Source organism: Acinonyx jubatus, chromosome B1 (genome assembly GCF_027475565.1).
Source record: "Acinonyx jubatus isolate Ajub_Pintada_27869175 chromosome B1, VMU_Ajub_asm_v1.0, whole genome shotgun sequence".
NCBI classification, from domain to species: Eukaryota; Metazoa; Chordata; class Mammalia; order Carnivora; family Felidae; genus Acinonyx; species Acinonyx jubatus.
In genome coordinates, this window is record NC_069382.1 from 75126307 (window position 1) to 75143427 (window position 17121).

General features: G+C 34.7%; 1 protein-coding gene across 8 annotated transcripts in view; it reads left to right on the forward strand.

Annotated features, from left to right (window-relative positions):
* LRBA (LPS responsive beige-like anchor protein) overlaps positions 1-17121 on the forward strand; it is a 772859-nt gene that overhangs the window by 517580 nt on the left and 238158 nt on the right. Inside the window, exon 1 of one of the 8 annotated variants that reach the window (XM_053216873.1) lies at positions 1400-7873. The exons of the other annotated variants lie outside the window; for them this stretch is intronic. Coding sequence (XP_053072848.1) covers positions 7829-7873 — 45 coding nt within the window. The 5' untranslated portion in view covers positions 1400-7828. Of the gene's footprint in view, positions 1-1399; positions 7874-17121 lie in introns of those variants that run through there. 8 annotated transcript variants of the gene reach the window in all.

Below are 17121 nucleotides of genomic sequence, written 5' to 3' on the forward strand. Positions count from 1 at the left end.
ACAGCTCAGAGCCTGGAGCCTGTTTCAGATTCTGTGTCTCCTCTCTCTGCTCCTCCCCCACTCGAATCCTGCCTCTCTCTTTAAAATAAAACATTAAAAATAAAAAGAAACTCTGAGAAGATAGTTTAATTTAGTAAGCTATTTTTGCTTGATTCTGGATTATCTTCACATTCTTAGCTGGGTTTTATAGGCAACAGAAACTGTCTAGAATCTTCAGTGCCTTACTAATCTTTATATTATGTTTATAATAACTTTATTTCACTGTGATTTCTTCTCTCTTGCTATAAACAAACTCAGTATTCACTTTTTGTAGTAATAAAAAGATGGTAAAAATTATGTTTATGAGAGTGGGTTCAAGTATGATTTGGTCACAATTTGCATTTCTAGTGTTTAGCTTAATGTCTGGTACATAGGAAGTACTTAATGACTATATCTCCAATGAAGGAAAAGGTAGTATGAGTAATAAATAATACTTATAAAACATGATGTGTTAAGAATTTTATATATGTTAAATAATTCAGTTATTACCATTACAACATTATTTCTTTTTTTATAGTTGGAGAAAGTAAGGTCCAGAGAAATTAAATAATTTGCCTAAAATTGCTGGAGCTTAGTTTTCAACTCAGACAGTCTAATTCCAGAATTCATACTCCTAACCCCCTGACTATAGTATATCTGGAGAATTAGGCATATAGGAGAAGAGGAAATGTCTAGAGACATTTTTTGTGAGGGAGCCAATGAACCCATTTGTTTAAGACTTATTTCAAATGTAAAAAGTTTGTTAAAAAGTACTAAAAATTAAAAAAAAATTTTTTAACGTGTATTTATTTTTGAGGCAGAGACAGAGCATGAACGGGGGAGGGTCAGAGAGAGAGAGACACAGAATCCGAAACAGGCTCCAGGCTCTGAGCGGTCAGCACAGTCGACGCGGTGCTCGAACTCACGGACCGCAAAATCATGACCTGAGCCGAAGTCGGCCGCTTAACCGACTGAGCCACCCAGGCGCCCCAAAAAGTACTAAAAATTTTTAAATGCCATTCTAAAATGCAGTGTATAATTCAGACATAAAATAGTGCATGCTTTATTGATTTATTTTAAAGAATGGGAGTAGAAACCATAAAAAATTTATTTAAATATCTGAAATTGACACCTTTTATAAAATAATTTATTCTATCTCTGGTGTATTTTTCCTCTAGATGTTTTGAAAAGGAACAATGCCTGTTTTTATTGTTACCTTATGAACTATTATGTATAAGGAATGGTTTGGATAAAAATTGTTTCAGAGATATATTTTAAAAAAACATTTAAGAAAACTGATAGGAACTTGAAATTTGAAAGACACCAGTGTTCTCAGCTTAACACGCACACGCACACCCGCACACACACTCACACACACGCACACTTTCTAGTTTTCCTTAAAGGAAGGACTGGCAATTAGAATTTTGGCCAATAAGATATAAGTGGGGTTCTCAGCCTAGATTTGCCTTTTACTCTTTGTCCTTCTCTTTCCTCTTCTTTCTGGAACATAAACATAAGAGTTGGGGGCCATGTGGGTGGCTCAGTCGGTTAAGCATCCAACTCTTGATTTCAGCTCAGGTCTTGATCTCGTGGTTGGTGAGATTGAGCCCCGTTTTCAATCTGTGCCGACAGAACAGAGCCTGATTGGAATTCTCACTCTGCCTCTCTTTCTGTCCTGCGCCTAACTCATGTACCTCTTTCTGTCTAAATAAATAAATAAACTTAAAAAAAAAAAGTAATAGTTGGAACAAGCCAAGAAAATCAGAGACCTCAGGCTTTATGTTCTTGAGCCACTGATCTAGTTAATTGGCTACCTTTATTACCTTTGTTATTTGAAAACAAAGAAAAAGTCCCTAACTTGCTTAAAACATTATTTAGATTTTACTCATAGCAAGATATAACCAAAATTGATAGAACCACCATTTCTTAACCATTTTATTTTTATTAAAAAATTTTTTTATGTTTATTTTTGAGAGAGAGACAGAGTGTGAGCAGGGGAGGGGCAGAGAGAGGGAGACACCAAATCTGAAGCAGGCTCCAGACTCTGAGCTGTCAGCACAGAGCCCAACACTAGACTCGAACCCACAAACTGCGAGATCATGACCAGAGCTGAAGTCAGACACTCAACCAAGTGAGCCACCCAGGCACCCCAATAGAGCCACCATTTCTTAACCATCTTCACTATTTCCACTGCTTTGTGTTAGCGATTGTAAAATTCATACTGAAAATCAGAAAAGTTACTTTATTTAATAGTACAACTATATCATTAAAACTTCTTATGTCATGTAAAGCTTCTGCTGTTAATAATAACCTCTGAATCTGTAGGAATAATACTAGCACCCGTATCTTAAGAATGAAAGCATTTTGTACTATAAAGTATCTCTTTTTTTAATGTTTATTTATTTGAGAGAGAGTATGCACACACACACATGAGTGGGGGAGGGACAGAGAGAGAGAGAGAGGGAGAGAAAGAATCACAAGCAGGCTTTGGGCTGTCAGCGCAGAGGCAGATGCAGGGTTGGATCTCATGAACATGAGATCATAACCTGAGCTGAAATCAAGAATGGAACACTTAACCTACTGAGCCACCCAGGTGCCTGTAAAGTATCTCTCACTTAGGAAAGAAGAACATAGGAAAATACAGAATGTTAAAAAATATTTTCTATCTTCAGTTTTTTAAATGTTCTTTGTTTATAAAGTAGATCTCCAAATTATGGACCAACAAAGCATAACCCAACTAACAAGAAGCCTTTAAATACTGTCTTTTTTTCTAAACCCAACAACTTAGGAATTGTTCTTTGTAAAAACAGTAATTAAAATTTGTCTTGTTTAAACAGTGACATTACATGTCACTTTCAGTGTAGAAAGAGAACAAATGAGGAAAGAGAAAATTGAGAGAAATGAGTTAAACAGTAGGAGAAGATGGATAAGGTAAGAAAAGGCTCAAGAATATAAAAAATTGAAACCATTATGTCTGAATATAAAAACACTAAATATAAAGGATATAAATGAAATGAATTTAAATTATCACATTCTGCTATTTGCTATTAATTACATGAAATGTTGGTTTAAGAAGAAATAGGCTTTCATCAGTTCGTCACAGTTTTATCACACTGATTTTGTCAGCACTGGAGCAAAACCTCTGCCACATTAGCTGGAGTTGTCATTAAACAGCTGATTTGCCTGAATCCCCATTAAATTGATAAACTCATTTGCTTATAGACAATGGCATCTGATATTGTTCAAGGTGTTTGGAGATTAAAATCAAAACTGTTGCATGCATAGGCTTATTTATTGATTCTTTTGCGATTTTCACATGTTAAATAGTATTAAAATGTTAATCTCTCCCTCTCCTTAAAATGAAAATACATATTCAACATATATAATATCAACTTAGTAATACATTATTATTGTTATTTGTATGAAAGAAATAGTATTTAATAATTTTAGCCTATTCTTTTGTGTATTCCACATAAAACCAAGATTATTCACAAAGAACGTAATATAACTATGACATACAATTCATGTCTAATATGACAGGTATCTTAAAAACTTTCCACTAACTCGAGAAGTATAAAATCATATAAAAAGAGAAAGACTTATTCACAGGGAATGCTAGATGATGTTCTCTAAGTCTTAAAAGTAAACAAAAATTGATACTTGTTCTTGATTCTGCAACACCAAGAAATTGAGTAAACAATGATATAAAATTTAATAACTTTGTAATTATCATATATTTCCATGTATATTTTATAGTGAAACAATTTAATGGATAAAAAGGAACAGTCTTTTTAAAACAACAGTGTAAAAATATGTTTATAAGTATATTGTAAGTATTTCATAATAAAGATGAGTTTTATTCTAACAAGTGGTACAGTTTGGGGCTCAAATACTAAGTCCGTTACTAATTTTTTTTCTGGAGTCAAAGATCATTTTTTTGGGATGTAGGAAGATAATATCCAACAATCTTTTATTATCTGGTTATGTTTATCAACATTTACTGCAAGTCTAGTTTTTAGTCAGTTGGTGAGCATGGCCATTTACAAATGGATAGAAGATACCCACCCACATGAGAAGATCTTTATAGGAAATCTTTTCTCCACAAAAAGATAGCTATTTTCCCGTACCGTTTCAGGACTATTAGAACTCAATCCAACAAGTATTTGTTGTAATATAAAAAAATGCTGTGTAATTTTTATAATAATTTAATTAATAACTTAATAATTTTAATAATAATTTTCTCTTTTGAAAACCATAATCTAATTGTATATTCAATTTACTCCATTCAAGAGGTTATAGTTTTAAAATCTTAAATCATTGTGTCTTTCTATTTTATGTATATATCCATTCTTCTCTTTCTGTTTTATATGACAGTTATAGACTTCTTCACTAATAGGGCTTGCATTTCAAGATAAGGCTGCATGTAAACAAATTAACTTTTAAAAATAGAGAGCAATTTCATCTGTAATAATGTGCCAATTCATAAATTATCACTGGTATTTTTTTTCTGAAAGATAAATGACCCATCATATAACACATACTATTAGGTAGTCTAGATGTCTTTGTGTTCTGGGAGATAAGGCTCTTGTATTATTATACCCTAATAAAATGAGTTAATGTTTTAGTATTATCGATAAAAGAGCACTTGGATATATTTAATAACCGAACTGAGAAACACTTAATTTTAGTTGTCTGTAGCAATATAACACAAATTCTCCTGTAAAACAAATTGCACTTTTGGAATATATTTTAATGTGTATTCAACAAAGGAGAAAATGAGGTGATTGAAGTTCAATTTGTAGCATGTTATTAACCATTTCCGCTTGACTAGATGAGTAAAAGGATAATGGATGAGGGTTTTATTATTACCTTTCTGCTAAAATGAAGTGGTATAAAAGATAAGGTGATGAGATTAATGAACATAAGGAAAAGGAGTAATCAATCAAGCTCCAAGAGGGAGGTGAGAATGACAGTACCTTATAAGATCTGTAAGAGCATGTGTCATATAAAAAAAGTAGACTTTATCATTCAGTTTTCACTTAACTGCTGAAAACTAACAGTTGTGGCTGGAATACGGAACTAAAACTAACAAGATGATATTTAATCAAACATGCCTGAAGTTCTGCATTTAGTTTTAAGTGGCACACATGGTTGAGATCTAGCCCAGCAGCTGAGTTCCTTACCTCTGAGAGCTAGCAAGTATATCTTTTGAGTCCGTGTGCTGTATCATAGTGTAATCAATAGAACCTAAAAATAAGACCTTCTGTTGGACTGTCGTCTCCTTACTTAGTCTCCTATTTTTGTATTTATTATTGATACCTTTTGAAAAAGATTTCAGAAAGCCAAAGTAATTTTGTGGAGATTCTTGATTTCATAACTATTAATTTTGATTGTGCTTATCTATTCATTCAACAGAATTTGTTGAGTACCTACTGTGTCCCAGCAAATCTATTCTTAGTGTTGAGGAAATACCAGTAAAGGAATACAGACCATATACTTCTTCCATTGAGCTTATAGTCTAATGGGGATAGACATACAAATAAATATATATGTCAATTAGTGATGATTACCAAAGAGAAAAATAAAGCAATAATGCCTCTCTAATAGTGTGCTGTTTCAGAAAAGACCTGAATGAAGTGAGGGAACAAGCCATGAGGCCTGTCTAAAGAAAGAACTTTCTGGATAGAGAGAACATTAAGTGCAAAGGCCTAAAGGCAAAAGTATGATCAGAACAGCAAGGAAGTGTGGTGTTTCTGGGAAGTTCACAAAGTGGGACTGAGTTGCAGAAAATTTGGAAAAGATAAAGAGTTACGAAATATAGGCTAAAATATTTTGATTATAAGGATAAATTATTCATGTAACAAATATTCATGGAGTGCCTGAATCTACTCCCAACTCTGAGGATATATGCTAATCAGGACAAAATTCCTTGTCTATGTAACTTCCATTCCAAGGGTAAGAGGGATAATATGTAAATAAATAGTTGAACAAGATAATATCAGATAATACAGTGCTTTGAGGAAATAAAACAGTGAGAATGGCTTGGGAAAAAAGGGCCTATGAAAATTTAGATTAAACTAATTCATGTTGCTGGTACTTTTCCTAATCTTATCTTATTCCTGAATTCAAATCCTAATAGTGAGATCATAGATAGAATTTATTGTGATACTCTAATTCTTACTTCACATTACTGTTATCAGGATTTAGTTGAGACATAATGTATGTGAAGCACCTACCACAGAGTCTTTGTCTTCTTTTCTTGCTCATCTAAAATCTAAAAGAGCAAGAAAAGAATCTTGTTTAGTAATTGTCTCAGTTTAGGTTTCCCCGGATTGAGTTGCTGAGACAGGGGTTCAAGTGCAAGTTTTCTTATTTAGGAAATTCAGGTGATACCAGTGGGGATGTGGGACAATGATACAGGCAAAAGGGAGACAATGATGGGCACCTAATACACCAACTATTAGAGGAGTCTAATACTATGGACTTTTTCAGAAACAGTGTAAAATATGTCACAGAATTACCCGTCGGAGAGTTAAGGGAGCTGTGATATTTACACACCCAACTTCTGAGAGTTATTTCGGTTAAGGATGCCTAGCCCAACCACCACTTCCCTCAAGTACAGAATCCTCAGGTACAGAGATGTAAGTGCTGGTATTTGGAAGTCTGCAGGGGGACCCTGAAAGTTCGAAGGGGTGTGGGCAGGGCCCTGGCAATGTCTGCTATGGTAACTAATTCTTTTTTCAGGCAAGTAGAGTTCCTGAGTAATTTAGTGTTTGTCTCTAAGTTCCTATTTTCCTCATGTCCCTTTTTTTCTTGATCCCTGTATTTCTTTCCTTGCTTTCTCTAAACTTTTCTGATTGCTTAACACTTTTGTACCTTCAAAGAGAATGGGTGCCCTGAATGGCTGACAGATTTTAAGATTCATGCCTGAGGATAGGCAATTCCATTAAATTTTCTTCTGAATTTAGATGAGTCATGAAGAGAATAAACCAGATTATGTAACATGTATTTCACCTTATGCCGGAATTGTCTATTCACATATTCAGTATCAAAAGATTCACATATCTATTCAAATATTAATTCCTGCCCAAATTGACAAAGACAGCTTGTTCAGCATTTTTGAAAATGGAAGGATTGTGAAATGACATGTCTGGCATTAGTTTTTAAAATACTCTAGAAAGAAAAGTATAGTTACAAACAGAAAAAGCAAGATTGGCAAAATTGATAATTACTGAATCTAGGTGTTGGATACATAGGAATTTTTATACTTTTCCTCTACTTTAGATATATGTCTGAAATTTTTCATAACAAAAAGTAGAGAAAAAAATGTATTGCGATAATCTACCTTGTCTTAAGTAGAATTCTTGCTTTATATATAAGCTAATAATTAGTGTTTGTTTTACATGGATGCTCAGTGACATCTCCACTCCTGTCACTGCTCCCATGATGACAAATCAAAAACTTGGAATCGATGAAGTGTAACTTTTAGGTCAGTACAAAGTAGATTTGAGAAGACACATGTCACTGTGAAGGTGACACACGTATCACTGTGAAGGTAGGGTGGCTTCCAGATCAGCTGGTTTGAAATCTGAACCCTGCTTCTACAGACACACAACCTACCTATGCCAATAAACCAGTTACCTGGGGAACCGCTCGGTTCTGGAAGCACAAACAGAATAATTACAGCAGGAACCATTGGAACTGCTTATCACATATTGTAGGTATAATGTGTGATATTTTGATATATGATAAATGATAACATCTATTATTTCTATGGGGAAAAACAGTCTCCATACTAAGTCTTGGTGATATGTATGGTCTCACTGTGGAGGCGGATGTGTCAGGTTGTCATCAGGTAAGGAGATTAACATTTTAATTATTTTGCTCTAGTACCTTCATTTGATTCCACCGCCCCCCCCCGAAAATCTGACTGTAGTTTGGCCTCTCATAGAAATAAATAATAAAAGGAGTGATGTCTCACTCAAAGGATGAAAGTTCCTAGTTATTTTGCATCTATATTCTGTGTTTGTTTTAAAACCTTGTTTCTTATTTTCAGTGTTGTTGTGGTGGGGTTTTGTTTTGTTTTGTTTTTGGTTTTTGGTTTTGGTTTTTGGCTTTTTTTGCTAATCCATTTGTCTTTAAGAAAGTAAGATATTACGTACCTAAGAAATCTAATGTTGCTGGTAGGCTCTTTATTGCCTGGACTCAGACTGCCTCTTGTCTTGACCCGTTTCTCTCAAGTAACCATATTGCCTTTTTTAAAAAAAAAAACAAAAAAGTGATGGACTTACACTAGTTTTTTTCAAAGTCATCAACTTTAAACATTATACATAGAGCTTCTTTTTATGGAAGTTGAGCATGGGTCACTGTGTCATCATTTTCCTCACAAATGATTTTCCCTATCCCTATTCTCCAAATATAGGTATATCACAATCTAATTAGATCAAAAGTCAATGTGTGCAATATAATGACTATGTAAATAATGGTCACTATTGAAAACTATGTAATAATGGTCTTCAAACAATCCATCATTTCTATATTTTTGCATAAAGGATCCCTGAATCAGTCAAGTTTATGTTAGGAAATCAAAGTACTTTTCATAATTCCGAATAAAGGAGTTTGATGGAATTAGGAGCCTAGCACAACCAGTGGAAAACCATTGCTGGTTTTTAAGAATGTGGAAGTACAGGAATTTCAGGTGAACCACAACTACTAATATCAGTTGTCTTTGGCACCTGAAAGCTACTGCATCTGCCTTTGAGTGCTCTGGAGAGTAATGGCTTCTCATTTTCTTCTGCCATCTAAATCTTGTACAAATGCTTTCATTGGGGGCTCTAAACTAAAATCTGCTGGCAAGGGATGTAGGAAATCTAGTTTAAAAGGTTTCCGTTCCTACTCTATGGGCATAGAGCTTCCAAGAGCAGAGACGATGCTGAGAATAAAGAAGCAATCTCCAGCACATTTCACTTTCTCTTCCTTTTTTCTGCTCCAGCCTTCAAGATTATTTGCTTTTTCTGCAGGGCCCATAGCTCTCATTTTAGGATTTATGCTACATTGGACTCTCTGTTTCCTAGATCCCATTCTTACTTTTCCTTACAACTCATTTGTTTTGCTAATGCTCATCCTCTACTAACTTTTTAAGAAGTGCATAGGATATAATTGTTTTGAATTTTTGAATATCTGAAATAATCTTTAATCTTCATGTTTGATTGATAGTTTGGGTATAGAATTGCAAGTGGAATATCACTTTTCTTCAGAATTTTGAAATCTGACTTCACTCTTCTAGATTCTACTGCTGCTCTTAAAAAATGTTAGTCCATTCTGATTGTTATTCTTTTGAATGTGACTTTTCTTTCATTTTGGAAAATCTTAGGACCTTTGACACCAGCTCAGTTTTTTAATTATTTGCCTTAATGTGGCTCTCATTTCACTGGGTAGACACTTGACATTTTGAGGTTTATGACCTTCAGTTTTGAAATTTGTTCATTTTTATTTCCTTCTCTGTTTTCTCTCTTTTCTGAAATGCTGTATATCCTCGATTCATCCTTTAATTTATATTGCAATTTCTTTCCTGTTTTTCTCTTCTTAAATTATTTCCCTGGGATTTTTCTCAACATTATATTTTCTCTGAAGGGTTTTTTTTTCTTTGCCTAAAATTTCAATTGTAAGGAGCTCTCTTTTTTTATTCCCTTTTTGAAGGGAGGTGTAACATCCAATCTTTGTTATATACTTGTAAGATTTTCTGTCACATAGTTTCTATCACATAGTTTCTAAGTTCATTCTGTTCTCTGAATTCTCTTTTTCTTTGTCAAGTTTTGACCCCCCCCCCCAATTTTTTTTGATCTTTGTCATGTTCGAGGCTTCCCTCAAATTACAGGAGATGCTTGGCTGTTGAGTGCAGCCCTTGGAGACATAATTGGAAGCTCTATATGACAGGTGTATTTCTTGGGCTTTTTCTATAGTGTTAGCAGCTTATGAGTCATCTTGTCCATTTGGCAGACCCAGCATCTGAATGCCTTTTCTTTGGGACTATTCACTTTCTCTAAATTATAATCCTTCTTTTACCTGAGCATTATGTGTATTGATGATGGGCGATGTGGGGGTGGAAGAGTAGAGGATGCATAGTGGGTCTGCTAGTAATCTAACAAATAGGGAGGAGTGACAAGTATATTGACTTTCTCTTTTCTCTTTTGTTGCAGCCATTCACCTATTCCTATTTGCTACTGTGGCTGGGGTCTCTAATTTCTCAGCAGATGAATCTAGGGTTCCCCATGGGTGAGGAGACAGGAGAGAAAAAAGAGTTAATTGAATCTTCAGCTAGAGGGTGAGGTTTGGGGTTCAGCTAGTCTCTAGAATTTTAACCCATCTTTCTCTTTTTATAAACTCATTTTCTATATTCCTTAGTATGTTTAAGGGCTGAGAATCTTGGGAAGTCTGGCGAATGAATTACGTGACTTCTTATCACTGTCCTCTTCGTAACTACTTAAGTTGTGACTTCGTTCCTCTTGCTGAATTAATGATCGGTGGTATGTATCGTTATGACTTCCGAAATGTTACTAAAATTTCTTTGCTGCAGTTTTCCTTTACATACTTTTTTTGATCTTTGGATTGATGTCTTTAAAAAAATTTTCTACATAATTTAACTAAGGTTTAGGTTTTTCAACAGATATGAAGACATTTGACTACAAGTAACCAAAATCTCAGCTGAGGTATTTATAAAAATACTGTATTTCTTACCTAACAGATAGTTACTGATATGGTTCAGCTGTTCAATTATGCTTTCACTTAACAGACTTTTTCTACTCCTCTAGTTGTTACTCACTGTCTCATATTTCCATGCATGTCTCCTTGTGAATGCAAGATGAGTCACAGGCAGGAGAAATAAAGGAATAAATATTGAAAACAATTAGAAATAAATGAACTTAACTATATATTAACTTTTTGTCAAAACTACACAGATAAGAATTACTTTCCAGTAACACTAAGGCAAAGTGTTCTGATTATACGTTTCTGGTTGGACATATAGTAAGAATAAAATTTGCAAAGAATTTCTTTTTGTTTAAAACTTTTTAACGTTTATTTATTTTTGAGAGACAGAGCACGGGCGGGGGAAGGGCAGAAAGAGAGGGAGGCGCAGAATCCTAAGCAGGCTCCAGGCTCCAAGCTGTCAGCACAGAGCCTGATGCAGGGTTTGAACCCATGAACCGTGAGATCATGACCTGAGACAAAGTCAGATGCTCAACCAACTGAGCCACCCAGGCGCCCTGCAAAGAATTTCTTAAGCTTAGTTTTTGATGTAATATTAACATGCCCTTTTGAAATTATTATATGTATTTTCCAGAATAAAGCAATTAAGTAAGTATGTTAATTATTGTTAGGAACAAACATTTTCAGCATAAGAAGAAAAGATTCAGGGGTGCCTGGGTAGCTCAGTCAGTTGAGCATCCAACTTCATCTCAGGTCATGATCTCACAGTTCGTGAGTTCGAGCCCTGCATCGGGCTCCTCCTTGTGGTGCAGAGCCTACTTGGAATTCTCTCTCCCTCCCTCTCTCTCTGCCCCTTCCCCACTTGCTCTCTCTCTTTCTCTTTTTTTAATTTTTTTAACATTTATTTATTGTTGAGAGAGAGAGGCAGAGCATGAGCAGGGGAGGGGGAGAGAGAGAGAGAGATACAGAATGTGAAGCAGGCTCCAGGCGCTGAGCTGTTTGTTAGCACAGAGCCCGATGCAGGGTCGAACTCACAAACAGCAAGACCATGACCTGAGCTGAAGTTGGACGCTCAACCGACTGAGCTACCCAGGCGCCCTGCTCTCTCTCTTAAAATAAATAAACCTAAAAAAAGAAAAAAGATTCAAATATTAATCAATGAATTAAAAATATCATAATCTTAACATTGAATTGGAAATATTAGTACTAGCTCATGTTTTATTTTTTCTCTCTGAAGAATACATCACAATTCACCAAGGCAACCTTGATTGCCTTCTTGATTCATGGCAACCTTAGTGCTTCAGTATTTTTTTTTAAGTTTATTTTGAGAGAGACAGAGCCTGCAAGCATGAGTGAGCGGGGCAGGGGCAGAGAGAGAAGGAGAATCCCAAGTAGGCTGCATGCTGTCAGCATAGAGCCCAACACTGGGCTCAATCTCACAAGCCATGAGATCTTGACCTGTGCTGAAATCAAGAGTAATAATGCTGTAGTAAACATAGGGGTACATATTTCATGGGGAATTAATGCTTTTGTTTTCTTTGGGTAAATACCTGGTAAGGGAATTACTAGATCATACTGTATTTATATTTTTAATTTTTGAGGAACCTCCATATCATTTTCCACAGTGGCCGCACCAATGTATATTCCCACCAACAGTGCACAAGATTTCCCTTTTCTCTGCATCCAACACTTGTAATTTCTTGTCTTTTTAATTCTACTCATTCTGACAGGTGTGAGGTAATATCTCATTATGGTTTTGGTTTGCATTTCTCCGATGATGAGTGATGTTGATTATCTTTTTATGGGTCTTTTCACCATCTGTGTGTCTTCTTTGGGAAAATGTCTATTCAGGTTCTCTGCCCATTTTTTAATCAGATATTTTGGTGTTGAATTGTAAGAGTTATTTATATATTTTGGATATTAACTCCTTATTGGATATAGCATTTGCAAATCCCTTCTCCCATTCAGTGGGTTGCCTTTCCATTTTGTTGATGGTTTCCTTTACTGTGCAAAAGCTTTTTATTTTGGTGTAGTCCCAATAGTTTATTTTTGCTTTTGTTTCCCTTCCCTCTGAGGAGACTGATTCAGAAAAATATTGCTAAGGCTGATGTCTAACAGATTATTGCCTGTGTTTTCCTTTAGGAATTTATACCTTCAGGTCTTACATTTAGGGCTTTAATCCCTTTTGAGTTTATTTTTGTATGTGGTGAGTGAAAGTGGTCCAGTTTAATTCTTTACAAAAATTGTTTTTTAATTGATATATAGTTGACACATAACATTACCTCAGTTTTCGGTGTGCAACGTAGTGATTCAACACCAGCTTTATTCTGCATATCACCATTTATCATCAAGACTGACTTTTCCCCAGTGTGTATTCTTTCCTCCTTTGTCATAGATTAATTGACCATATAAATGTGAGATTATTTCTGGGCTCTCTATTCTATTTCATTGATCCATGTGTCTATTTTTGTGCCCATACCATGCTCTTTTGGTTACTGTAGCTATGTAGTATAGTTTGAATTTAGGGTTCTGATACGTCCAGAACCTTTTTTTTTTCCCCTTGAGGTTGCTTTGACTATTTAAGGTATTTTGTGATTCTGTATCAATTTTAGGCTGATTTATTCTAGTTCTGTGAAAGATACTATTGGTATTTTGATAAGTTTGCTGCAGTGACCTGGTGTGCCTCGGTGCATGTTTCTTATTAGTTCTTCTTACCAAAATTGACCTAAAAGCAGGGAGTGCCCCTATTGCCTAGGTTATGGTCTCTAAATACCATTTTCTACTAAGGAAAATCCTCTGTATTGAGAATGCAAAACTTTCCCTATAAGTCACTGAAGAGATTTCCTGACATGCTTGCATCTCATTTTGGAGAAATGGGTGACTCTAGGAATAGGGGATAGAGGGCCAAATTAAATGATACCATGAAGAACTAACTAACCAAATATAGAATGTAGAAAATTTTGTAACATAAATAGCCCAGTTTCCCTTAATAATGGTATAATGGGAGGAGAGATTCTCATTGATTAAAAACTTGTAAAGTATATCAGCCAGATCTATATATGGATTCAATTACTGTTTAGAAATAGTTATATGGAAAAAAAGATTATTTTGGGGCAATCAGGATTTTTACACGATAATTTTAAGGAATTTTGTTTTGTTACATGTGATAATGGCATCATGTTTGCATTGATTAAAAAGAAATGTCTCTATCTGTTAGAGATCCATACTGAGGAATTTATAGATGCATGATAGCTGATTTACTTTAAAATCATCCTGAAAGAAAAATACGCCCCAAAGGAAAAAAAAAGTCACAAGGGAGAGAAAAGAAGCAGAAATTCTTGAAATTATATGATAGTATATATCAACCAGTCTATTTTTGTGTGCCTGAACATTTTCTTAATAAAAAGTTTAAAATGAAGAGGAACAAGGGAAGGGAGAAAGGACACAACAGTACATCTATTATTTGTTTTATTGAGAAAATGATATGTTTCCTACAGTTTCCCTTGGCAAATTTCCTTATATATCTCATTAACTAAGACTACAGGCAGTCTCTGTCTTGAAGGGAGGGCATTTATAGAGCAAGAGAAACCTCTGATATAGAGAATGGCAAGAAAGAAGGGAAGAGTGATCTAACCTTTAAGGTCTGCCATAGGGGAAGAGAAAAGATAAAAATTTATGGTCAGTCTGCCAGGATTAACCAGAAGAGAGCCATTATAGTCCTTATTTTAAATTAGTAGACTGTCATTCTGAATTTAATCAGCCCTCTTTCTTCTTTTTTTCTGAAGAATACATTTCACAGAATACATTCTATGTCTAATCTCCTCATGGGTATTTGTGCTTTCTATAGATTTTTAAAAGTTATTTTTTTTTATATTTTGGTCCCTGTGTACTTGGTTAATAGGAATATATTCCTGAAAGATGAATCTTGTTTTGTTTCCATTTCTGAACCTGTAAAATTAGTTAGTAAACCCTTGGAGTCTGTTGAATTTACTAAGGTTATTCCACCATATGAGGAGCTAGGTAGTCAGCCAGCCTGCCTCTTTTTAAGTAATGTTTACTTCTTTTCATCTAATGGCAAGATAAATGGGAAGAGAAAAAAGATCAGAAATTTGAGAGGAACACAATAAAGCTTATTTGGGTATGGAAAGATATGTATACCTGTTTTGTTTGTTTGTTGGTTGGTTGGTTGGTTTTTCTGTAACCTTAGCATACTATAGTCTATATACTTTTATTCAGTTCAGAAAATCAAAGAGTCAGAATATACCTAGTGTAAAAGAGAAGTCACATGTGTATATATATATTGAACAATAATAGGTGGTTTGTAAAACTTAAGAAATGTCTTTATCATTATATTACTGAATCTTGGTTTTTCAGACTTATACTATGATATTTTGATGACATTGTAACTACACTAAAATCTACACTAAAACAGAAAAATCTACACTAAAACAGAAGCCTTGGCTAAAGTGAACCTGTATTTTCTTCTATTTGTTGTAGAGATCTGTGGTTAGTTTGAATGATGACCTAATCTATGTCAGAGGCAGGTAGGCCATTTATCTAGGACACAGCCCATTTTCACACACATAGTCACTGAGGCTGAATTATTTGCTATCTCAATGGGTATTATGGATTGAACTTGAGTTTTTGATAAATGGTCATCAAAGTAATGAATCTATGGGACTCTGAATAAAAGAACATAACTGCAAAACTCTGAAACCAAACTGTTCTCTTAGAAGGAAAAAAAAAAGCCAGAATAGCCAAATATGTCATTTCCTAACCAGGAACAACATAAAATAATATTTTGTTCAGTTTTCCAAATATGTAGAATATGAGAAATGCCTTATGATGCTCACTTTATGGCTAATGTGTTAAATAAAAACATTAATGGGAAAAAATTGTAAGTCTATTTTCAGTAATATAGATTTTAAATCTATTTAAAAAGAAATTTAATTTAGTAAAGTTGACCTTTGTAATTGGACAGTGTATTAAGGAGATCCTCAACTTTCTGAACAAGTATCAAAATATACATAGACTACTTTTAGAATATTTGAATATTATTAATTAATATAAAAATGATTGCTTCTGCCAGGTTTAAGAGTTGAGATGGATAGAGGTAAGAAGGCCTTTTTGGCCTTGGATGATTACAATTCATAGTTTTTGCATGATTCACTCATTTTTTTGGGCCAAATAGCATTTTATATGCTAGCCTAGGAATCAAGCCAATATTTATAATATTGTTTCAATTTAATTGATTGCAAGTTTATAGGCTCTGTTTTGAAATAAACCACATTTGTAGATTGAAGGAATTCTCTGCCTTTAGCTGAAGTACAACACTTAAACAACATTTTTTTACTCCAAATTCTACCTGCATTTCTTCATCAGTGACACGTATACCTTAAGCTATACCTACAAGCCCTTAATAAATATATTCTCAAGTTTAAGAATCAAAGTCCATGCTATTGATAAATGTACAAAATACCTGAATTGTGCATTTGTGTTGGTTTATTTTCCGTTGATTAGAGCATAGTGTAATCAGTGTTTGTGCATGTGGATCTTGGGGTATCCGCTTAGAAAGTCCAGGATTCATTTTAGCTTGAGCATACCACCCCATGGTCACTCCTGTCACAAAGCAGAAAAATTTGAATCTAGGACAAAAATAGCTTAATAGCAAGAGCCCAGGAAATGATTGTAATAATGAAATTTAAAAATCTTATATGTGTGGATGTATAGGTAGATAATCCCCATTTCAGAGATGAAACTTAAGTCACTCTACCCACCTCCCTCTGAGGTTGGGCTAAACTTAGTGACAGTTCCGAAGAATAAAGTAAAGGAAGAGTATAATAACTTTACAATGGAAAAATCTGGCAGATGCCACTTTAACCAAGTGATGAAGGTTGCTATTACCAGTGATGTCATGTGGATATCACATAATTCCCTCATATGATATGACAAAAAGGGCACTTTACCTCTATGGTATTCTTTTTTTCCTTCTTATTTTTTATTTGTAATTTTAGAGAAAGATAAAGGAGTAGGGGAGAGGGGCAGAGGGAAAGAGAGAGAGAACCTCAAGCAGGCTTCATGCTCAGCATGGAGCCCAATGTAGGGCTCAATCTTGTGACCCAGGGATCATGACCTGGGCTGAAATCAAGAGTTGGACACTCAACTGACTAAGCTACCCAGGTGCCCTAATCTCTATGGTATTAAATCTTTTTTTAAAAAATGTGTGTTTATTTTTGAGAGAGAGAAGGGAACACAGGATCTGAAGCAGGCTCTGTGCTGACAGCAACAATCCTGATTTGGGACTCGTACCCACGAATTGCAAGATCATGACCTAAGCTGAGGTCAGAAACTCAACTGACTGAACCAGCCAGGTGCACCAACTCTTTGGTGTTCTTA